The sequence below is a fragment of the Australozyma saopauloensis genome, chromosome 4 (assembly GCF_035610405.1).
Source record: "Australozyma saopauloensis chromosome 4, complete sequence".
Classification (NCBI taxonomy): Eukaryota; Fungi; Ascomycota; class Pichiomycetes; order Serinales; family Metschnikowiaceae; genus Australozyma; species Australozyma saopauloensis.
The window spans coordinates 470,304-493,045 of NC_086134.1; the positions used below are offsets into that span (position 1 = coordinate 470,304).

Here is a 22,742-nt window from a genome sequence, read left to right on the forward strand (position 1 = left end):
GTCTATAATGATAACGGTGACCATTTGATTACTCAATGGCAGCTAGAGAGTCGAACAAAACAGAGATGGACTCACCGAAATGGTCTCTTCTGATACACTCAGCGAAGATAGGAGAGACATCGATAACGACCAATTTCTCGTTGGCTGCAACCTGTTTTTCTGGAATTGGGTATGTGTTTGTGACAACAATCTTGTCAATACATTTGGAGGCAGTCAATTCCTCTAAGCATCCATCGCTGAACACACCGTGGGTTCCAACAACGTAAACAGCCTTGGCACCACAGTTGAGACGCAAATGTTCAGCGGCAGCGATAAATGACAGGGACTTGTCGATCATGTCATCCAAAATGATGGCGGCCTTATCATGAACATCGCCCACCAAAGTAATTAGCTTTTCTTGTGCGATCGATTGTGGCTCATCCTCATCATCAGAGTTAGCGGTGTCATAAGAGCCACCCAAAACGTCGGAGTCGGTCAAGGGCTGCTTGCGTTTCTCTTCTGGGATGTGACAGTCTGGATAGTCGTCATCGACAACATGACCCTTCACCACACGAGCGGTTTGCATTTCGCTGGCAATATTGTCACCAGACTGCGCATTAGAAGAAATTCCTTTCAACTGGCGGGTCTTTTGGAAGTTGTCCTGAGTTCTACGACGGTCAGTGTGGATCATGGCGAAGTTAATCTTCAAGGAGTCTGCCAATGCAGTCACACGCTTGGTTCCACCAGGGTTCTTGGACACAACGACAGCATTGTTCCAGTCTGGGATGTTGTGACGGATCCATCTAGCCAACGTGGGTGCTCCGTACAAGTTGTCCACGGGCTTGGTGAAGAAACCTTGCATTTGGGAAGCATGCAAGTCCATGGAAACCACGTGGTCAGCACCGGCCATAATCAATAAATTGGCTAGCATTCTGGCGGTAATTGCACCTCTGTGCTTCTTCATCTTGGATTGCTTGGAGTAAGGAAATTGGGGGATGACAGCGGTAATCTTCTGCGCAGAACCTCCTCTACAAGCAGAAATCAAAATTAAAAGCTCCATAATATGGTCATTGATTTCTGGAGATCCCGATTGAATGATATAGACATCTTCATCACGAACAGAGGTTCCGATTTGGACCGAGGTCTCACCGTTGGAGAACTTCTTCAAAGTGCAAGGGGCAGGCTCAACACCCAAACGTTCACAAACGAGACGGCCCAATTCGGGATGGGAAGAGCCAACGAAAATTTTACACTTGCGCATTTCTGTATTGGGGATGTGGTTGTGGGATGTGATTGACAAAAGTCAAGAATACTGGAGTAATTAGAGAGCGCGGGAGGAAGCAGAGAAAGTATATTTAATGAAATTGAACCTAAGACAACGTGAGTTGTGTTGCGGCTAAGTTTCTGTTGGAAATTCGTAGTGGGGGCCAAGCGATGAAAGATGATGTTGGGCAAATAGAAAGAGTAATATAGTAGATGAGATACAATATTAAAATTTGTGCGTGTGTGCAGGCCCTCTGGGGTACTTCCGAGTTAACCCAACCAAGCTGTCAAAGGGCAAAAAGTGTAACAACGAATTTCTTTAAATAGATCTGATTTATAAAATGACTGTTTTTTCTTTTTTGCCATTCCATACTGCATTTATTGTCCTATGTTAATGCACTAGACATAAGGTGTAATACACAGCTCATCTGGTACATTTGATTAATTTCATACCCCCCAAATTTTGAGAAAATAAGCCGATCTATCCAGATGATTTAAAAGGTGCTTTGAGTACTTGACTCCAGATGTGTTCTAGTGCTCGTCGCTTGACTTTAGGTCTAAACCTAAGGAATTAGAAGTAGGTGCTGGCCATCAAACAACCAGACCAAAATTCCACCCGCATAAATACATTTGGGCGCAATTGAGCATTAAATTGTGGTGGATTTTGCAATTTTTCTGTTTTGGAGGCATATTTGTGTTGTGTGATCTGAAAATCTCCACCATGACCGATCACTTATCAGAGAGCCACAAACGCACAGAACAGAAGCTCCTTCAATATAAAAAATGTCTACGTGACTCCTCATTCTATAAACTGATACACGACTCTCTTGCACATGCCCCATTCAAACATGTACGATGCCTAGCTCTTGGTTCACCTACAGATGAGTTCCAGGCGCTATACCAGTTGGCGCTTTTGCATTTACTAATAGAAGACTACAAGATCTCTCCCGAGAATGTTTCTTTCCACGATCCGGCTTTTACTCAGGATGACGTGGAGTATCTTTCCGTTGCACATGGGCATCTAGTAGAGGAGAGTTGTGATTGGGATAGTGGTGCTACCTTATACTATATGCCTCATTCACCCAGGAGCCTCACAGAAACAATTATGAATGAAAAGAACGTATGTTGGATATTGGGCAATGATCTCACGGTGACCATGGGAACTCTTAGCGCCGTGAAGTTCCTTCAAGAGTGTCCAACCTTAGCAACAGCGGTTCACATCAATGAAAAAGACCAGCCAAGAAAAGCTCCTGAAGATGGATTTACTCCTGTCATTAAGAAAAAGCGAAAGGGTCGGGCCAATAAGTTGGTCTACGTAGAAACAGAGCTCGACTACAAAGTGGACAGCGTGTACTTCGAAAAAGTTATAATTACTCCACTAAAATGTCCCAAAGACTCTCCATGGAGACTGTCATTCAGTGATCTAGCTTTCAATGAACTACAGTTGAAAACCAATACCACAGAGGAAGCGGCATCACAGGAATTATCACAAGAAAAATCATCAACCTGAACAATAGACATTCCAAATAGAATTTGATAATATTACAGCTATATCCATCGAGAATGTTGGTAGAGTACAGTTGATCGCAACTGTTTTACGCCAACTTGGAATACTCGGGAATTCCCAATCTTAAAATAATTAATAGTAAGCCAGCACAACTAGTTTTGAGTGAATTAGGATAAACGAGTTTTTTTCAGCTGGGGTTCCATACCATCCAATGGTTCCAATAATCCTGGAGCCATCATTTGGTTGGTGGGTATCGACGACACGGGTTGCATAGGCAACGGTACAGCGGGGCTCTCCATCAATATTCCTTGAAGCTCAGGTACAGTGGGCAGTTCCTGGAACATTTGCTTGGCCCCTAGAAGATGTTTACTAAGCATCAAGTATAAATCGTCCTTTGTGAAAGGCTTTGCCAAAATGTCATTCATACCGTGATGAAGATAATTTTCGAGATCCTTTTCTTCGTAGTTGCTGGTCATGGCAACTATAGGAGTGTTCTCGTCAAACTTCCGGATGAAATTAGCAGCAGAGGCACCATCCAAATTTGGCATGACAATGTCCATCAACACTAGGTCATATTTGGTCTGTTTAGCGGTGTCGATTGCTAGAAGGCCATCAGTAACAACTGTAACTTGACACCCGTACTTAATTAAAAGTTTACGGCAGAGCTGGATGCAGACATTATCATCCTCCACAAGTAGCACATGAAATTTGGGGTCAGCTAAGTTGGTTGTGGAGATGGAGTCATACATGCCAGTGTTTCCCATAGGAGGCATAAGATCGAGGCCAGGGCCAGGGCCAGACATTTGGTGTGTTTCCGAAGAGATTCGTCTGGACCCATCCACCGAGTGTTGATGGCTAGTTGAAAGGCGTTTCTGTTGGGCGACAGGATGTGAGGGCAGTGCGTGAATATTTGCGCCGTTATTGGAATGTTGTTCCGAAGGCCGGGAATCCACGGGAGGAGGCACAGCACCGCCAGGAATGGCGATGGACTGAGCTCGGCTGTTGTTCGGTAGAGGAGCAGCGACCACCACTGGGGTCATCATGCCTATCATGTTCGGGCTAGGCAAGTCGAGAGGCGGTATCTTGATGCCTGCTTGCGTCAAGCAATTCATCAAAACACCCATCGTTTGGTAGTGTCTCTCGTTGTATGTGCGGCACGCCACGACGTTATCGAAGAGTGCTCTGTAGCTATCGTTGGTCGATTTGAGCTCGCTCTGAAGGCGGGCCACCTCAAACAGTAGTGCCTGGATCTGGGAGTTGAGTTGGCCCTTCACATCGGCTGTGTTTTCCTTCTTCGAAGGCGGTTTCCTGCGGATGTTCTCCAATGCATCCAAGTCGTCACGCTTGAAATCCGGATGCTGGAATTCCCAGGCGTCGTCGCCGTATTGGTATGTCTGTTTCTCCTCCGTGGGGATTTTGACCTTGTGGAAATCATACTTGTTTAGCTGTCTCACAAAACTGGCGAAATTGCTGTGTTTGAAGTGGATGGGAAGGATATTCTTGGTGAACTCATTTGTGTTGAGGACCACGAAGCTCAGGCCGGCCGGGGTCCATCGGACAATGTCCAAATACTTCTCCTCCAGAAGCATTTGGTACAACTTTCGGACAAAGTCATTGTGGCCCGTGGAGTTGGGAGGCATTGGTTCTTCTTTAACGCCAGCCATTATATAAAATCAATCAATCAGGTGAACAGGTGGTCTGCAGAAACAACGAGGGGTCGAAAAATAAATCAAAGAAAGGAGTAATGGACCAGGGGATAGGAGACAATTGACACTGGTATAGGTAACCTCGCACCGTCACAGGTATAGTACAGAGATGCAGTGAGGCAGAGGTGGATGATTTAAGTGCACACCTGGGTATCAGCAAGTGAGTCGCAGGGAAGGAATAAATATAGCACCACTGATAAGAAGCAGAGAGGCAAGCACTGGACGAAGCAAAAGCCGGAAGAGAGAACGAAAAGCCGAAGCAGGTTAAAAAATAATTACATGTAATTTGTTTCCTGGCGCGACCAACTATAAGTATAAGTTACACCCAGGCTAAAGACAGGAATACACCCACTTGCCCAATCTGTGCCGACGCCTGGCTGGGGACTGTTCACAGTGTAAGAGGATGTGGTTAGGATCTATGCAAAAGCGGCGTATGTGAATGCCGACCTCCATATATTTTTTTTCTCGCATGAGTGTATTAAGAGCACCCCCACGCAACTGCAGGACGTCCTGGACAGACTCCAGATAGAGCCAGAAAGGTATTGCGGGACTCGCTGTAATGGGAGAGGCACCACCAGTTTGTGGAGCTGGTTGGTATTGGACCATGACATGGGTTTCGGCGATTTTGGTAGCGTTCGCGCTGGATTGCCGTGCTTGATCATCAGTTTCACTTGTCGTATTTTTTTTTTCTTCTTCGTTCCGGAGTAGGTTCTTCCGGTCAGTATTGTAACCGTAGGTTCTTATACCGGCCTGAGTTATTTTCATGGTCGTCGAAGAGGGTTCAGTTCGGTTCAGTTCTCTGCAAGGCAACAGCAAACTGTAGTACCGACACTCTGGGCCGGGGCTTCAGAGACTTTTTCCTTTCACATTCTTCGCTTTTTTATACATTGTTGTTCTGCTATTTTCATCTATTTGAACATTTTTCCTTTTATTCCATTCTCTTTGCTCATAGTTGATCATATGTACGATGACCCGGACCCGTGCGCGTATGTCCGTGGAATTTGATCCTTGAAACTTAGTAAAAGGTCTGCAGCTCATGCCTCTGCCTGCCGCATGTCGCATAGGGGGAAATCACCCGCGGCTGCGCAGATAGTCTAAATAGCCTCTCTCATCAATGTTTTGACAGCGTCTTATACTCTATTCGGAAAAAAATCCTCATCGAGCGCTACCCTCGCCTCGGATTTCTGCACAAAGCTTCCCTGGGGCTTGTTGGTAACCAGGTGCGCCTGTAACAACGAGGCCTCCCAGTTGATCTGGCATGGACCATGTCTCCGTAACCAATGACACAGGTCTCTTAGACTTCCTGCGCTTGCAGTTTCGGCACTCCAGTGCGACGTCCAGCGCAGAACCCGAGGTCTACTCCATAGCTCCGCCAGAGGAGGTTCCTGATTCCAGGTTCTGAGAGCTTCTGCCGGGTCTGCATCGTGGAGATGAGACAAATTCTTGTGTTTGTGCAGAGGATTGCCCGTCTGCGCAACATAGACTACCAGTGTGTGTCGGCATAAATGCGAGGCCACAGGCGCCCTGCAGTATAGAAGTGGACTATGCATACCGTGAGACAAAATAAACTTAAACTACTTGATCTGGTAAGGATGGTAATAGCCGGGTGGCCGATTGAGGGCATATAGTATCGTATGTCATTTGGAAGCTCTACATCCCGCCAGTTCGTTCATGGCGTTCGTATATTGTTGTGGTTCTAGCAACATGGTTCGACGGAGACATTGGCGTTCTGGTCTCATCTAGATTGCATCCGGAGCTTGCCTAGAACTCGTCATGCTCAACACTGCTGGAGAGCTGGATTGACCAGTCCGATGCGACGTCTACATTTGGCAGTTTGATTTCGAAAAGTGACCCGTTTTGGACGAATTGTGTCTCCCATTTCTTGCCGTCCGCCAGAATGATCACGCTATTCACCTTGTTCTCAACACCAGCAATAATGATGCGCTCAATAAGGATGTCCCCGTGGTCTTTGCCATAATTGCCGTTTCCGCTCTTGATCGTCGATACGAGCCTGTTTCCTCCGGTTGCTTTGAAGGAGATATCCGCGTACTCTCCTTCGGTGTATCCAAAGGACTCGCCATCATCCAAATACAAAGAACCTTCCGCTGCGCCGTTCTTGTCCAAAGCAACAACGATAGTGTAAGGATCGTTCTCCATAAGCTTGGACGAACGTCTGTACCTGTCTTGTCTTGCAAAAATAGAGCCACCCTTTACGAAGACGGGTATGTCTTTCAACTCGACTGACTTTGTAAACGTTCCGGAGCTTTTAACTTTCAATGCTTTTTCGTTGAAGCGCCCGTTCGTATAATCGTAGTACACCTGGCCGTCGTTTGGAATAAATACATCAACGCTCGAAGCACCCTGTTCTGTCACCGGTTTAACCAAAAGTCCAGAATCGCCCAAGTAGAATTGATCATCAACTTCGAGGCATTTCTCGTCTCCCGGATATTCAAATGCCATAGGTTTCCAAATTGGTGCTCCTGTCAAGCTGGACTTTCGGAAAAGAGTGTAGAATGTTGGGAGCAAGGCGTAACGCAACCTGATGGCGTCTCTCATCACAGATAAGTATGGCTCATCAAACAAATATGGCTCTCTCCTACGCGAGTCAATGTGTGCGTGCGCTCTGAAGAACGGATACCAAATTCCAGTTTGATACCATCTTGTGAGTAATTCTGTTGTTGGATCACCAAAGAAACCCCCAACATCTGCCCCAGAGAAAGGCATATTGACTGCATTAAGAGATAAGACCATTGGAATGGAAATTTTCAAATACTCCCATTTCGCCATGTTGTCACCGGTCCACATGGCAGCAGTGCGTTGCGAACCCGCAAAAAATGCTCTTGTCAATACGAACGGTCTTTGGCGGGTTGATTCGCGCAGCCTCTCTACTAAAGCATTGTATGTAAGCTCATGAAAACTCTTTCCATAAATGTTGTGCACAGATCTGTGTTCCCAATTATCATAGTGTAAGTTATCTCTGGGCGCAGATGTTTCAGGTCCGTTGAAGATGGCTGGCTCGTTCATGTCATTCCAAAGGTAGACGTTATTTTGCTTTCCAATGAATGCTTTGGTAGAGTTTTGGAAGAGGGAAGTCCAATACTCTTGAGCTTTTGAATTGAGCGAATCGATCCAAATTGACTCTCCAGGCCAGCAATGGCCCTTGTAAGGCTCTGCGTCCACATTGTTGACAGCAAGATTGTGTTTGGATACATAATCACTTACATCGTACTCTGTTTTGAGATGTGGGTCGACAATGACCACCAAATTACGTCCAGTCTCATCAAGCTTCTCCATCATTTTGATATGATGAGGAAACAGCGATTCATCCCAAGTGAAATATTTTTTCTTGTCGGTGTATTCCACATCGAGCCAAATTGTGTCATATGGAATTCTGTTCTCGTCCATCTTGGAATGGACGTCTAGCAAATCCTCCTCTGTCAAATAATTCCATCTGCACTGATGGTATCCCAAGGCAAATTTTTGTGGTAATTGGACATTGCCCGTGAGCAAACCGAACTTAGTATTGATCTCTGTAGGAGTATCGCCTGTCAAAATAATGAAGTCCAACAAACCGTTCTCAGACATCCAGTGTGCGTTAACGGAAGCTTGCTTGTCGATATCCACGAAAGTGTCCGCACTATTCATCCAGAATATAGCAACAGAAACGTCTTTTTTAATACCCATAAGGAGAGGAATCTGTCCGTACATAGCCATCCGTGAATCAGTCTCGTACTCAAAAATATCAAGGTTGTAGAGTCTATATGGGGCATCTGTGTTCACTGTTGATTTCAAACTGAAAGAGTCGGCATGTTCAGGGATACCATAGACGTGCTGGAAGTCAACAAAGGTTGCATCTAAAGCAACCGCTTCTGGGCCCAAAGGCAATGAATCATCTTTGGAATCCTTGAAAGAGTCCTTGAACATGTCGAAATCACTTTCCAATTCAGCGTTGATATTGTCTGCGTTCTCCTCCTTGGCTCTATAATGTTCAATGTTCATAAATTGCTTGTCATTGACAACCAACACCTGCTCGCCATCTTTAGAAACCGTCAACTTTAATGGGGAGTAATTCAACTCCAAACGAATGGAATTTTTCTCTCCGTAGTTGAAGAGCAATCCAGACTTGGTTTTCGAAACCTTCAGATCTAACGTCAATCGTTTAGACTCTGGGTCATCATCGAACACAGCGTTTGCAGTGCCATCAAAACGGTTGACATTGACTTTGCCATGTCCAGCTTTTACATTTTTACGATCTTCGTCCACTCTGAAGCGAATGCTGTCACCCTTCAATAACAGAAGTTCGAATTGGAATGGTATTTGCCTACCTTGGGGTAAGTCTTTAAGGATTACACCCTCGATTCCTCTATCCAGCACTGCAACGCTCTGGGGATCGATATTGTAAGGCGCATCTGTATTCAATTCGGAAATTTTTCCAGCATAATAGCGGTTTCTCAGGCAGAAACCCGAATCTTTACACTCTTTGTATAGCTCATGTTTAACAGCAGTGGCCGAGACAACCAAGTATGACAAGGCAAAAATGGAAAGGCCCTTCATAATTGATCTAGTCGATTTGAAAGCAATTGCCACAATTGGAAAGTCCGATTTCAAAGGCCCGCGTTCGTTGCAATTGATCGGTTCTAGAGGCTGTGGGAGTACCTTATGTAGGATGCGAATTAGTGGAGATAGGTATCGTAATTACACTACTACTGCTACGACATGACCGTTGTGGCTAGATAAGGGTTTCAGTTCCACAAGTTCGGCCTATTTCTGCGGTTTTAATCTTCCGAAGTGCTACTTTTAATCCAGTTGAGCTCTTGCTGACTATAGATGAGAGCTATTTAATGAAAGAGATGATTGTGCACATCTTCGAATGAATTGGGAAGTTTTGTGTTTGCAACAGCCGGTTTACCATACACTTTACTGGCTCTGAGAAGCGTTTTTGCTCTCTTGGTTTCCAAAGTGCTTCAAAGTTGCTTCTTGGATAATGGAACTTCACAATGTGGTTTGAGTATTTGGCCTGATACTCAGAAATCATGTGATTGAATGAGCTGAAAAAAATGATAGTTCTTTTTGTATTATTGGAGTCTCGCAAAGATATATTACGCTCCGTATAGTTCTAAGATTGTCATTTATTGGAGACTCGATCAGTCATGAAAAGGAACTGCCAGTGCCATTGCATCGAAGAACTAAAGATCTTTCAATGACAAACAAAACCGAGGACTATTCCTTGACTACTGTTGAGACGTCCATAATTTTGGCTCGCAATTCAGATCGTTCTCTCATTGGTTCAGTGCTGGAAAGAGTCCTTTTAGCAACTTTACAATTAAAGGGGGACGGTCGTCAAAAAGACACGAATTTTCTATAAAATATCCTCCATTTTTCAAACGCATTGAATATTTGCCTGATCGATTTCTGCCTCTACCGAAAAATACCCACTACCAGCCAGGTCGTGCACACTACACTTGGTACGTTCCACTACCCACAACTGTTTTAAACATACAACCCGTGATCCTGTGAGACATCCAAATCGACAGCTTTCTAGTTGGCTCTGGGCAGTTTATCTCTTCTTTCTCTTCTTCCTTGTATTTAGTCACCCCTTTTACTGCCGTCTCTCCCTGAGTTCACTTGTTGATTTAGAAGAATGGAGTTTGAAGACAGAAAACGAAAACTTGAGGATGCAGACTCTGCAGACCTCGAGCCATCGAAGAAAGCACTGCAGAAGCTAAGTGTCAGTGGACCACTTACTCAAGAAGATGTTGTATTGTATAAAAAAGAGGCTATTTGGAGGCAGATGAAGTTCTACAAGTTGCAAGCCCAGGAGGTTAAGAGTGAGCTACAGCGATACGAGTCTCGCTTTAAAGCTTACGTGGCATCTCATCTGCTAATAGAATCGTGGCTAGCTACTGTGGTAAAGGCTTTGGGCAAAGGCGATATCAAAAAGCTAGATTTGACTTGTTCCTCCAAAGACGCGGAGGCTCTTCTCGAGGAGCGTCGCGAACTTCTTTTGGATGTGTTCAAAAGCAATTCTAACATCGATAAAGACGAATCCATCGCAAAGATCTGCGATATCGTGGCATTAGAAAGAGACAAGACTGAGGCTCAAAATCTTCATGCGTCTTTGAAAGAAAAGATAACTGAGTTGGAGAATCAACTCAGGGAGCTACAGATGGCTAAAGACCGCAGTGAATCTGCTTCAATCAAGAGGGTACAAGTCAATAACAAGCAGAAGGTCGAAACATCTGATGATAATGTGAATGGTTCCTCGAATGGTGAATCTACTCCAGTGGAAGTCAAAAAAGAAGGTGTTAATGAGGAGCAGGCTAACATTTACAAAAAGGAATTGGAAGACCTCCGAATCGAGCATGACCTGGTGAAAGCCGGTCTCGACTCTGTTACAGAGAGCTTGAAGGCCGCAAATGTGAAACTTTCCAATGCTGAACAAACAAACCTGGACCTCATCCATAAGCTCAACAACCTTGACGAGCCAGAGCTTCTCAAGTCTGCTAGATACGTTACCATTCTTTCTCAGAATAAGTCTCTCAACGAGAATAATTCCCAGTTGTTGAAGCTCAAGGATGAACTTGTACAAAAATTGAGTGCGCTAGAAGACAAAGAGGGACAGTTTGTGAAAAGTGTCAGTACCGAAATCTTGGAAGAAAATCGACACCTTAAGGAGCTTCTTTCCAAAGCTGAGAATGACCTAGTTCGCGTCCGCACTGTGCGTGATGAGCTCATCGGCAAGCTGGCAGTTTTCAAGCTGGAACTTGAGCAGGCCAAATCAAGTAAGGAGATTTTGGCCTTGAATGATATCTTGAACCAGAGACTTCATAAGCTCGAAGAAACCCTAGCAGCGCAATTTGCGCCTGAAGTCGATGCCAATCTAGAAGCGCTCGAGAAATCAGAACTCATCAAAAGGCTTCAGATTCTCAGTGGAGAATTGAAGGATTTGGAGTCAGCATTTCAAGAGACACGCGGTCTTGCCTTGGAGAAATTGAAGGACTTCGCCGACAAGGATGGATTTGTGAAAAAATTGACGGTGGAGAAAAACAAAGCTGACCAAAAGTATTTCGCAAGTATGAGGGTGAAAGACCTGTTGGCCGCCGAGAACAAGATTCTCAAGACCCAAATCGCAAAGTCTCAAGAGCTTTTACAAAAACAGGGGGACATAGAAAAAGCGTATGCATCGAAGATTGACATCATGAACAAATCCTTGACGGAGCTCAAAGCCATAAAGGAAAGCTCCATCCGCGAGACATCTAAGTTATACGAATCGGTCAAGAGTTTAACCAGACATCGTGAGGGAGCCACCAAAGAGATTTCACAACTCAAGGAAGAGCTCAAAACCATTTCGAAGCAAAAGGAGGCCTTGGTTGATGAACTCTCTGACATCAAGTACACGCTGGGCAAACTCCAAGGGAAGCTCAGAGCCACTGATAGTCTTCTTCAGAAGTACAAGAGCAACAACACCTCGTCTATATTGCAAGAGGATGAGAAGCAGTTGGAAGCATTGAGGTCGATCACCAAATGTTCTGTTTGCTCCAAGAACTGGAAGAACACCGCCATCACTGCTTGTGGACATGTTTTCTGCGATGGATGTGTTCAAGAACGTCTCAACGCGCGTCTCAGACGTTGTCCCACCTGCAACAAGGGATTTTCTTCCAATGATTTACTCTCTGTCCATCTTTAGGAGGATCATGGGTAAAGTTAATGATTTACAGTGTATTATATATAGTCTGAGGAGAAGGCTTGTCTTACTCATGCATGAATATTTGAGCATTGTCTCTGTAGTGATTCTTAAGAGGGATCATTAAAGTCATAATTTTAGAAGCGAAGATTTCTCTACAATTTCCCAGGGCAATCTACAGCGATTTCTCAGAGCAAAAGCGCGCGTCTCAATGCCAGGGTGTTTCTCACCTCTTGTGATTAGTTATGCCAGGTATCTTTCAACACCAATCTCAACACCTTCAACAACATGTCTTTCGATCATTCAAAGCTACACTTTCATTCAGTTGGCACTTCCCACATGACCACTATCTGAATACAAAGACACACTACTACAATACCGACAAGACCAGATTCGCCCAGATTTACTGCTCCGTCAGAAACACAAATGCAAGGCGCAATCTTTGTCACGTCTACTGATCTACGTGGCACTTGCAATTCGCGTCTTGTATGTCGCTTTTTTTTTCATCAGGAATATCCTCCGCCACCCGGTCGTGCGCCTACCAGGATTGGCTCTGGACTTTCTTTTTGCGTCATGACTGGTTGACAAATCTCGACGGCGTTCCAATTAACTATTGACTGCTAACATCCGTCATTTTGGCCAAGGACAAAACCCGGCTCAAACCACCCACTGAAGATCCAAAGTCTTATCTTTTTCCAAATGCAAGTGGCTGGCTCATCGGTAACAAATATGGAATATGGAAAAAAATGTGTATATCTGCAGGCGCGGTCGTGTGCGCACCGATATCATGTCAGAGCTGGTGCCCCAGGCCCAGCAATACCCAGGCACATATAAATAAACTTGGAATTCCTGCGGAGCTCGGTTTCGAAAAATTCGCATTTTCTCAGATTTCCCGCCCGGGCATTGAGCACTGCACGACCGTCCTGTACCCACACCTCCCCCTTTCTTTTCGCACTGAAACCTGGTACGCGCACGCACAGATTCTGCACGTTTCCTCCCAGTCGGTATTTCATTGGTTTTTTTTTAATTTGGATCCCTCCCTCCCTTGGTCGTCTGGTCACGTGCTCTCTCCCTCTCCCACCTCCACTCTTCCTCCCTCTATCTACCCCCCACCTTAGTGTCTGAGTGCGTAGCTTTTCACGTGACTTTTCCACCCTATACCTGATAACAGACCCACATCCACTCACAATCATGTCTGAGTCCCTGGTATCTTTGGGTCCTGAGGCAAACACCCCGGTCCAAACGCCTTCTGCTGAGTCTTATGAGAAACAGGTTCCTGTAGTTTCTGCAGAACAAGCTCCCGAAGAGGCTACTGAGGAGCCTGCCACCGAGAAGCCTCTCTCTCCACCTAATCCATCGCCATCGCCTGAGAAGCGCAAGCTAGAAGAAGAAGCTGCTGCACAATCAGAGGATGCCTCCAAAAAGATCAAGACTGAGGCTGAAACTGAGACTGCGCAGCCTGCTCTGTCTGACGATGCTGCTGCTGGTGGTGATGATGAAGCTGCTGCTGCAGTTGCTGCTGAACACAAGGATGAAGATACTCCAGCTGCTGACACCCCTGCTGTTGATGAGACCTCGACCCAGATCAGTGAGCCTGCTGTTGCTCCTGCCAATGCATTGCCCTCCGCTTCTCTTGTGCCTGCTCCAAAGCCACCTTCAGAACCTGACATGGCCAATCTTCCTGAAAACCCCATGCCTAAACACCAAGCCAAGTTTGTTCTTAATACCATAAAGGCTATCAAAAGATTGCGCGATGCTGGTCCGTTCCTCCAGCCTGTTGATGTTGTCAAGTTGAATGTGCCCTTGTACTATAATTACATTCAAAGACCTATGGACCTTGCGACAATCGAACGTAAACTCAACCTCGATGCCTATGAAGACCCTTCGCAAACCGTTGAAGACTTCAACCTCATGGTCAGTAATTGTGTCAAGTTTAACGGTGAAGCATCCGGCATCTCTCGCATGGCCAAGAACATTCAGGCTCAGTTTGAGAAACACATGTTGAACATCCCTCCTAAAGTATTGGCATCGAATGGCGCTATTGACCTTGCTGCTGCCAACAGAAAGAGAATGGCTAGTGATGATATCAAGAAGGAGTCTGTAGCCGCCCACAGACCTAAACGTACCATCCACCCTCCTAGATCAAAGGAGTTGCCATATGATGTACGTCCCCGCAAAAAGAAGTATGCTGCTGAGTTACGTTTCTGCAACCAGCTCATCAAAGAGTTGATGTCCAAGAAGCTCTTCAACATCAACTTCCCATTTTTGCAACCAGTGGATCCTGTTGCCCTCAACATTCCACACTATTTGGAAGTTGTCAAAGAGCCAATGGACTTGTCCACCATTCAAGCTAAACTTGCCAACAACCAATACGAGAATGGAGACGCATTCGAACATGATGTTCGTTTGATCTTCAAGAACTGTTATCTCTTCAATCCATCAGGCAATGATGTCCACACGATGGGTCAGAAACTCGAGCAATACTTTGACAAGAAGTGGGCTGCCAAGCCCATCCCAACTTCCACTCCTAATCATTCCGATGGCGAGTACTCGAGCGACTGGGATGATGACGATGAGCCTGAGATCAGTGAGGCCATGTTGTCTAATGTGCCAGCCATTCAATTCTTAGAGAACCAGTTGGTAAGAATGAAGAATGAGCTTGACGAATTGAAGAAGCAGCATTTGGATAAATTGAGACAACAGAGAGACGCTCGTCGGAGAAAGAAGGGCTCTAAGAAGAAGAGCAAGCGTGCTCGCTCAAACTCCATTCATGACAATGATGCAGAGAAGCCACCTGTTGTTACTTATGAGATGAAGAAGCAGGTGAGTGAGATTGTTCCTACGTTGAATGACAAAAAATTGCAGGCTCTTGTGAAGATCATCAAGGACGACATTGTCATCAGCGACGAGGAGGAAGTGGAGTTGGACATGGACCAGCTCGAAGACCGCACTGTTCTCAAGCTCTACAACTTTTTGTTTGGTAAGAAGGCTACTTCTAACGCCATGAAGAAGACCAAAAAATCCATGTACTCATCAGGCAGCATCGAGCAATTGGAACAGTTGAAGTCCCAATTGGAGTTGTTTGATGCCGCTGAAAACGGCGAGGCCGGTGCTGCTGCTGCAACCAATTTTGACATCCACAACTTCCCTGTTGAAGAGTCTTCTGGTGACGATCTCTCTTCCGAGTCTTCTGAAGAGGAGTAAGCTGCCCATGATGGTGTGTTGGCATGCAAGCCATATGCATCTTGTATCATAGTTTCTTGTACTATATAGGTATTAACAATACACCACGGTTAATGTGAATATATGATTACCACGATTATTTCCAATTCGCGCAAAGTATCTTTTTAGAAATTTTCCATTCAAATCGTCGTATTATTTCTATCTGTCTTATTGTTTTCCCCATGCAAATCCAGTCTTCTATTTCTTATCGGAGCCAAATTCTGTATACAACCCTCGACTATCGCGGATTTCCCAACCCGATTGGGACAAGAAGTGCGCGAGGCAGCATCCCCAACCACTGAAACATATAAATCTATTGCAGCTCGCATTGTGACTTTACCAAATATTTCCGCAAACAGGACGGCTAAATCTGCACCCTGTAAATTTTTAAAACTCTCTTGATCAAAACTCTTCACACCACTGCCGATCTGTGCGTGCCAAAATTACCAAGCTCATCTCAAAGCTCATCGCCTTGATCCACACACCCAAAATGCCTATTTCTGTCCGAAAACCAGAACACAACCCCCTCCATATTTTAAAATCATCTTTGCGAGAGAAGGGCCGCCCTGCCACCATCGCAGGACCTATGGTGCGGTACTCGAAGCTCCCGTTTCGAGAACTCGTTCGCCAATACAATACCGACATAGTTTACACGCCAATGATCTTGGCCAGAGAGTTCGTCAGAAACGAAATTGCGCGTGTGAGCGACTTCACGACCAACGAAGACGATAGGTCTGTGGTGGTCCAGGTAGGATGCAACAATGTGGAAGATCTCTTGAAGTTTGTGGAAATGATCCATCCTTATGTAGACGGCATCGGTCTCAACTGTGGATGTCCGATCAGAGAACAAGTGAGGGAAGGTATCGGCGCTGCTCTCATGTCTGAACCTGAGCTTGTTTCCAGTATGGTGAGAGCCGTGAAGGAGAAGTACGGTGACAAGGTGTGTCTAGAAACCAAAATCAGAATCCATAAGGATCTTGAAGAAACCGTTCGCTTCGTCAAGATGGTTGAGGAGGCAGGTGTGGATTATATCACCGTCCATGGCCGGACGAAAAACACCCGCTCGTCCCAGCCCGCAGACTTTGACGCTATTAAGTTGGTAAAAGAGACTGTCTCTGTTCCAGTTGTTGCCAATGGTGACTGCTTTTCAATGGAAGATTTCCACAAGATAGCTGAGTACACGAAAGTTGACGGAGTCATGGCTGTCAGAGGCATCTTGGCAAATCCAGCTTTGTTCGCTGGACATGAGACGACTCCGTGGGCTGCTGTGGAATTTTTTTGGGATCTAGCCTCGAGTTATGGTTTGCCTTTTCGCATCACGCAACACCACTTATCGCAAATGTTGGATAAGCTTGTCTCAAGGCGGCTTTTGAAGGAAATGAACGAGTTGACATGTCTAGTCGACTTGATTGACTGGTTCGATGATCATTTCATTCTCAAACGAAGAATGGATAAGGGATTTGCTACCGCGATTGCACCAGTGTGGAAGACTGATCGCGAGGAATTGGCTAGAATGTAATTTATGAGAGTATAGGGTAATATTATTTATTGAAAAGAAACAGAACTGACTGCATTGATGCCGAGTCCCATGAGTTAATTGGTATGCTAGTTCTCTACCATAAGCAAATCTTTGTTTTGTAAAGAGATACTCTTTGTGCGGTTGCTTACCTTATAAATGCCAACAAGTTGTTGAGCTAGCTCGAACATGTTATTACGCAACGAGATCACAATGAACTGAGCGTTCTTGGTTCTTTCCTTGATATAATTTGCCACGATCGAGACATTGCGGAAGTCCAAGGCTGCATCGATCTCGTCCATAACATACAATGGTGTTGGCTTGTACTTGTGAAGCGCAAAAACCAATGCTAGAGAACTGAGTGTTTTCTCTCCTCCAGATAAATTGGAGATGTTCTTCCAGGATTTCTTGGGAGGCATGACACTGAAAAGAATTCCCTCCGAAAAAGGGTCCAAACTGTCAACCAATTCAAGCTCAGCATTTCCTCCCATTGTAATCATTTGATACATAACCTTAAGGGACATGGAAATCGTGGTAAATCCTTCCATAAACTCGTCTAGTCTCTTGCGCTTGAGATTTTCGCAATTGTTCCTGACGCTATCTCTTTCTTCAACTGACTGGTTTAAGTCCGATCTTCTCTTTTCAAGCTCCTTCTGTTTGATGCCGTACTCCTTAAGAACCTCGACATCCACTTTCACATCATTCATGTACTTCTCGATCTCTTCGATCTCTTCCTCCACTTGCTCCAAATTCACATTATCGAGTTCTTCGTCCTCGAGCCGCTGTATATCAGAGCTGTACGGAGCTCTGTCTTCTTCTGCCATCCAATCGATATATGGAGAAGTATCGCGCATGATCGTGTTTTGTAATGCTTCAGTCAGAACTCGAATTTCGTTTTTATAACGTTTCACAAGACCCAGAAGCTTTTCCAATTGATTTCGGAGTTCGATCTCCTCAGATTTGAATTCGTTGATTTGAACGATTAATTCTTCAAAACTTTCTTCGAGTATTTCCAGTTCAGATTCTTTCGCGGCGATCTCAGCTTGAAATTTCTCTATTTCGGATTCACAAGCTCGAAGATCTGCTCTTTTTTGCTGAATGGATGTTTCGATTTCAGTTGTCTCTATTTGTGTCCCTTCCAACTCCTTCTCTCCATCGCTTATTATCTTGTTGTGACGCTTGATATCATTCGCAAGCTTTTTCAATGAAATCTGGTCGGCAGATGACTTCTCCAAAAGGATCTCGATTTGTTGTTTGATTGAGTCTACCTTGGAGTTTTGAACTTTCAATTCAACTCCTCCTGCTTTCATGACTTCTTCCTCGAGATTTTTGATTTTTGTCTCAGATTCCAACATTTGCAGTTTAATTGCACCTCTATTTTCTTCAAGTTCCTTAAGCTTGTCTTGCTTTTGAGCGACAATTGATTGAAGCTCTGGAGAAGCCTCTTGCTCCTCCTTTTTCCGGATGAGATTTTTGCAGGTATTTGAGATTTCAGACTTCTCATTCACCAAGGCATTAATGTCCAACTGGATAGTTTGTATAGCAAATTCTGTTTCCGGCTTAAGCTCTTTCAATTTCCTCAAATTGTTTTCCATGTTGTAGCACTCTTGATTCATTTGCTCAACTTGCAGCTCCATCAACAGTAGCTCATCCTTCATTTGATTGATGTCTTCCTCTGAATACTCTATCGATTGTGATACTGCTTTGGACCTTAGCTGCATCATGCCCCGCGTGAAATTATTACCTCCACCAGACATCGTTCCAGATGTGTCGACTACCTTTCCATCAAGAGTTACAACTTTAAAACGAGTAGTACCATAAGCAACCGATTTCGCTTCTTGTAAGTTGCTCGCCACAAGAGTGTCTCGCAACTTACTATAAAATGCGGGAAGGAATTTTTTGTCTTTTGGAGTGATCAAATCAAAAAGTCTTTTGACCGACATAGAGTTTCCGGGCGTTTGTATAGGATTCATGTTGAAATTCCTCAATTTGTCAAGACAAATGAAATTGGCGTATCCAAGCTTATTTTTTCGAAGATAGTCGATACAAGCTTGCGCAGTTTCAACAGACTCGACGACCATGGAATCGAGAGCAGGACAAGCAGTTGATATCGCAACGTCGTACTTGTCATCAATCTCTCCAAGATCACCGAGCCTTCCAAAGAATCCTGTGATTCTGCCGGACTTAGAGAGTTTTAACAAACTGACTAACACCTTATTTCTATTTTGGAGGTTAGACAAGGAACTTGCAGCATCTCTAGTTTTTGTTCTTGCTGAGGCCAAGCGCACTCGCTTTCCCTCGAGATTTTTACGGCTGCTCTTGCATTGCTCCTCACCGAGAACAATCTGTTCATCAATGTGACTTAGTTTGCCTTCCAAAGTCTCCAATTCAGCTTCTTTTGCTTTTCCTTCAGCTTTGATATCAACTAACTTCTTGGAGGACTCTCGAATTTTTTCTGAGAGAGTTTGTTTTTGAGTTTCGAGCATTTCGATCTCAGATTTCAATAGTTCTATCTGCCCGTCCTTTGATTTGAGCTTTTCATTGTATGGCTCTAGTTCAACCTGTAGTCTCAGAATTTCTTCGGATAGGTGGGAAGTTTTCTGAGTGAGTTCAATTCGGAGCTTGGCAAGGATTTGCTTTTCAAGCTCTAGATTCTTTTCAAGCTCCTCGAGATTGGTTTTCAGTTCTTCTTCACATTTAGTTAAATTTTCGTAATTCATCGTCGATGAGGCAAGAGCTGTCTCGGAGGATGATTTGCTCTTCTCTATTTTCTTCACTTTGTTTGAGAGGTTTTTCTGCTTCTCTTCTAAGGAAACGACCAGCGTGTTAATTGATTTTTGCTTCGTGGTAGAAGAGCCGAGTTTGCGATTAATCTCTTCAAGATCCTTTTTGATTTGTTCTTTCTCTTGTTGCTTCTCTTCTAACGCGCTATTGAGTTTCTGATTCTTTTCTTCCTCAGTCGCTAGTTTGTTCGAAATTTTTGATGCCGCAAGTTCATGTTTTTCAAGTTGCTTCAGACTATCTTTTATGCTGACTTGATATTTAATAGACCGTTTAGCGGATAGTGACTTTTCCTTTTGTAAGAATTTCAAAGCTTCATTCTTCTTCTCCTCTAAGGAAGTAGTATCGTTCTCTACGAGCTCAAATCTGCTCTCCTTTTCAATACAGACTTGATTAAGCTCTTCAACTCGCACAAGGCCCTCGTCTATCATTGGCTTGTATTTGCTGGTACCAATAATATCCTCCAAGTACTCTAACAAGCCATCATCGCCTTCCTTCTCGGCCTTTGATTTCATTTGAGCAATCGACTCAACTTCACCTTGCAAAATTAAAAATCTCTTGTGATCTAAATCTATGCCTTGGCCTCGGAGAAAACTGGTGACTTCAGTGTATGAACTTGTCTTCCCGTTGATATAATACTGGGATCCATTGGTTCTGAATGCCCGTCGACTAATTATGAGTTCCGACTGCTCCACCTCGGTTGACTTAGCATGTATGTGAGGGTCATCGATGACATGTACAAAATGGATGTCGACTTGGCAAAACTCTATTGACTTGTCTCCATCGGAATTATGAATAAGCTCAGACAATTTTCCTTGACGCATCTTCAGTGCACGGAAACCGAACACGAACAACATGGAGTCAATAACATTCGACTTGCCGCTTCCATTTGGACCAACTACAGCTGAAAAAGAGGCATTGAAAGGACCAATTTCTTGCACTCCAGCATATGACTTGAAGTTCGTCAAGACTAGCTTTTTGATGACGAGACGAGGCTCCATTGATATAGATGGTTTTGTTTCGCTTTGGCTCGAACTCTTGAGGGGCACGGCGATTGTTAACTGTTGCAGATTGTTCACTTGCGACGTTGACTGCAGAATGGGAGATGAGTGTGGTGACGATTGCTCGAGAATAGCAGTTCCAGATTGAGTTTCAGGCTCTTTTGACTTCGCTGGAGTATCTTCAAGAACTTCATCGTGGGTGCTTATATGTTCAGAAGTAGGTGTTGAAGGATCTAGATCATCTGGCTTTTGAGAATGTGAAACAGATTTCTCGTTCTGGTCAGATTGATCGATATCAATATGGGAATCGCTTGGCATTTGCGGAACTGGAGGCTGGCTTTGACTTGCATCTTCGAAATGGTCAGAAGAGTCGGAGTTCTCGGCGGATTCAGGGCCATTGTTGTAGTCACTATTATTTATGAATGTGTCTTCATCTTCGCTCACTTCGATTTTTCTTTTTAGTGATCTCTTTGCGCCGGTGGACATTTGGCAGAGATGAGTGTGTGCTATGTATGTTTTGATTACTGTATACGATACATGTGGAGATCAGGACGTGTTGACAGATAGAAAGGTCAAAAAACGGCATTCGGGAGACCCCAGACTTTTTAGTGGGAATAGAATTGATTGCCACAATTCAAATTCTGTGTGTCTTTTTTTGCATTTTGTTCCGCGTTCTTGTTTGCGGCTTCACACACTGGTGCATTGGCTACTTCGTCAAGTCTAATGTACTTCAGTTTAGTAGCTGAAACTCAACGAGTACATCTATACATTTTAATTGTCTTTCAATGTTTCTATTAGTATGGTACATGGGGCGCAGTTCGAACTAGCATCTTGTCTTTACTCGCTGTCGTCGCTTTCCTCCTTCTTTGGCTTCTTCTCCTTTTTGCTCTTCTTCTCCTTCTTTGCCTTCTTCTCCTCCTTTTCCACTCTCACCTCTGTTTCCTCATCTTCGTCGCTGTTCTCAACCTGTGAGCTCTCAGCCTCGTCCGCAGATTCCTGCTCGTTCGTGCTTTCCACCTCTACCTTCTCAGGAAGAGCGCTTTCATCGTCGCTATCATCGAACTTGATCTTCTTATTCTGGGCAGGCTCGCTGGTCTCGCTCGGTCTCTTGTTAGAATTGAACTCGAGGTCTGCCAGAAGAGGAGGCAACCCTCTGAGGTCTCTTTGAACTCTTCTTAATTGTCCCAAAACTGGGTTTTTTCCAGCAGAAGTGGACATTCCAGTGTTGGCAAAGGCGGCAGCTTCAGTAGGGGCAATAGCACCGGTAGAGATACTCTCAGTGGTGTTGATGAACTTGGTTAAGATAGCTTCAGCGCGGGCTTGATCAATGGGTTTGATTCCCTTGACATGGGCCACCACGGGGGCGTTGACCGCGTTGCTTTCGACAAATCTGGCACGGACGGTCGACATCGCTATCGAAGTGCTGCTTGGTCGGGTATATCCTGTGGAGTGATGCTCATCTCCATCGCTGCCAGAAAAGTCGCACTTAGTGCCACGATATACTGTGTGCATGGGGTGCGCGCGTAAACTGCATCCTGGAAAGCGTGCAGATTTCCCCAGTGGAAATTGTACTTGAGTCGAACCTTCAACAGATCTCTGCACTAGAATATCCCCATGTCGTTCTTATTTAGATCTGTCCTGGGCATCCCTCAGGCCATGGCTCGCAACATACCCCTCAGCCAGGCTGCCAATATCAGCCGGCGCAATTTTTCCTTGTTCACGAATAACCCAAGCACTCTTTCAAAATTCACAGCACAACGTTCCAGTCCCGTCTTGGCTAGTCCAGCTGCTGCACCACAGCCATTAAACGCATTTTCTCTTATCACGTCACTCATGCAAAAGAGATTCAAGACCAGAGGTAACACCTACCAGCCCTCCACCTTGAAGAGAAAGAGAACCTTTGGCTTTTTGGCTAGATTACGTGACAGAAACGGGCGTAAGGTGTTGGCCAGAAGAAGAGCCAAGGGCAGATGGTACTTGTCTCATTAGGCCTGTTGTATTCAGCATCATTTGTATATAATTTAAAGACAATGCGTTTACAACACAGTCAAAATACATGTCCAGAAAAGAACAGAATGTAGAA

At 44.7% G+C, this 22,742-nt stretch overlaps 10 protein-coding genes across 10 annotated transcripts; 5 read left to right on the forward strand and 5 right to left on the reverse strand.

Moving 5' to 3' along the window:
- Positions 1-28: 28 nt before the first annotated feature.
- PUMCH_003240 (uncharacterized protein) lies at positions 29-1,240 on the reverse strand (the record flags this gene model as incomplete). The annotated part of the gene is made up of 1 exon (XM_063022216.1): positions 29-1,240. One exon carries the CDS (start codon positions 1,238-1,240, stop codon positions 29-31), a length of 1,212 nt encoding a protein of 403 aa, XP_062878286.1.
- Positions 1,241-1,963: 723 nt separating this feature from the next.
- PUMCH_003241 (uncharacterized protein) lies at positions 1,964-2,752 on the forward strand (the record flags this gene model as incomplete). Its single annotated transcript, XM_063022217.1, has 1 exon — positions 1,964-2,752. The coding sequence occupies one exon, from the start codon at positions 1,964-1,966 to the stop codon at positions 2,750-2,752; it is 789 nt and encodes a 262-aa protein (XP_062878287.1).
- A 164-nt stretch (positions 2,753-2,916) lies between these two features.
- On the reverse strand, positions 2,917-4,413 carry PUMCH_003242 (uncharacterized protein; the record flags this gene model as incomplete). The annotated part of the gene is made up of 1 exon (XM_063022218.1): positions 2,917-4,413. One exon carries the CDS (start codon positions 4,411-4,413, stop codon positions 2,917-2,919), a length of 1,497 nt encoding a protein of 498 aa, XP_062878288.1.
- A 1,803-nt stretch (positions 4,414-6,216) lies between these two features.
- On the reverse strand, positions 6,217-9,009 carry PUMCH_003243 (uncharacterized protein; the record flags this gene model as incomplete). The annotated part of the gene is made up of 1 exon (XM_063022219.1): positions 6,217-9,009. One exon carries the CDS (start codon positions 9,007-9,009, stop codon positions 6,217-6,219), a length of 2,793 nt encoding a protein of 930 aa, XP_062878289.1.
- Positions 9,010-10,096: 1,087 nt separating this feature from the next.
- On the forward strand, positions 10,097-12,142 carry PUMCH_003244 (uncharacterized protein; the record flags this gene model as incomplete). Its single annotated transcript, XM_063022220.1, has 1 exon — positions 10,097-12,142. The coding sequence occupies one exon, from the start codon at positions 10,097-10,099 to the stop codon at positions 12,140-12,142; it is 2,046 nt and encodes a 681-aa protein (XP_062878290.1).
- Positions 12,143-13,330: 1,188 nt separating this feature from the next.
- On the forward strand, positions 13,331-15,343 carry PUMCH_003245 (uncharacterized protein; the record flags this gene model as incomplete). Its single annotated transcript, XM_063022221.1, has 1 exon — positions 13,331-15,343. One exon carries the CDS (start codon positions 13,331-13,333, stop codon positions 15,341-15,343), a length of 2,013 nt encoding a protein of 670 aa, XP_062878291.1.
- A 508-nt stretch (positions 15,344-15,851) lies between these two features.
- Positions 15,852-16,880, forward strand: PUMCH_003246 (uncharacterized protein; the record flags this gene model as incomplete). The annotated part of the gene is made up of 1 exon (XM_063022222.1): positions 15,852-16,880. The coding sequence occupies one exon, from the start codon at positions 15,852-15,854 to the stop codon at positions 16,878-16,880; it is 1,029 nt and encodes a 342-aa protein (XP_062878292.1).
- Positions 16,881-16,966: 86 nt separating this feature from the next.
- PUMCH_003247 (uncharacterized protein) lies at positions 16,967-21,145 on the reverse strand (the record flags this gene model as incomplete). Its single annotated transcript, XM_063022223.1, has 1 exon — positions 16,967-21,145. One exon carries the CDS (start codon positions 21,143-21,145, stop codon positions 16,967-16,969), a length of 4,179 nt encoding a protein of 1,392 aa, XP_062878293.1.
- Positions 21,146-21,496: 351 nt separating this feature from the next.
- PUMCH_003248 (uncharacterized protein) lies at positions 21,497-22,171 on the reverse strand (the record flags this gene model as incomplete). The annotated part of the gene is made up of 1 exon (XM_063022224.1): positions 21,497-22,171. One exon carries the CDS (start codon positions 22,169-22,171, stop codon positions 21,497-21,499), a length of 675 nt encoding a protein of 224 aa, XP_062878294.1.
- Positions 22,172-22,273: 102 nt separating this feature from the next.
- On the forward strand, positions 22,274-22,648 carry PUMCH_003249 (uncharacterized protein; the record flags this gene model as incomplete). Its single annotated transcript, XM_063022225.1, has 1 exon — positions 22,274-22,648. The coding sequence occupies one exon, from the start codon at positions 22,274-22,276 to the stop codon at positions 22,646-22,648; it is 375 nt and encodes a 124-aa protein (XP_062878295.1).
- Between the last annotated feature and the right edge of the window lie 94 nt (positions 22,649-22,742).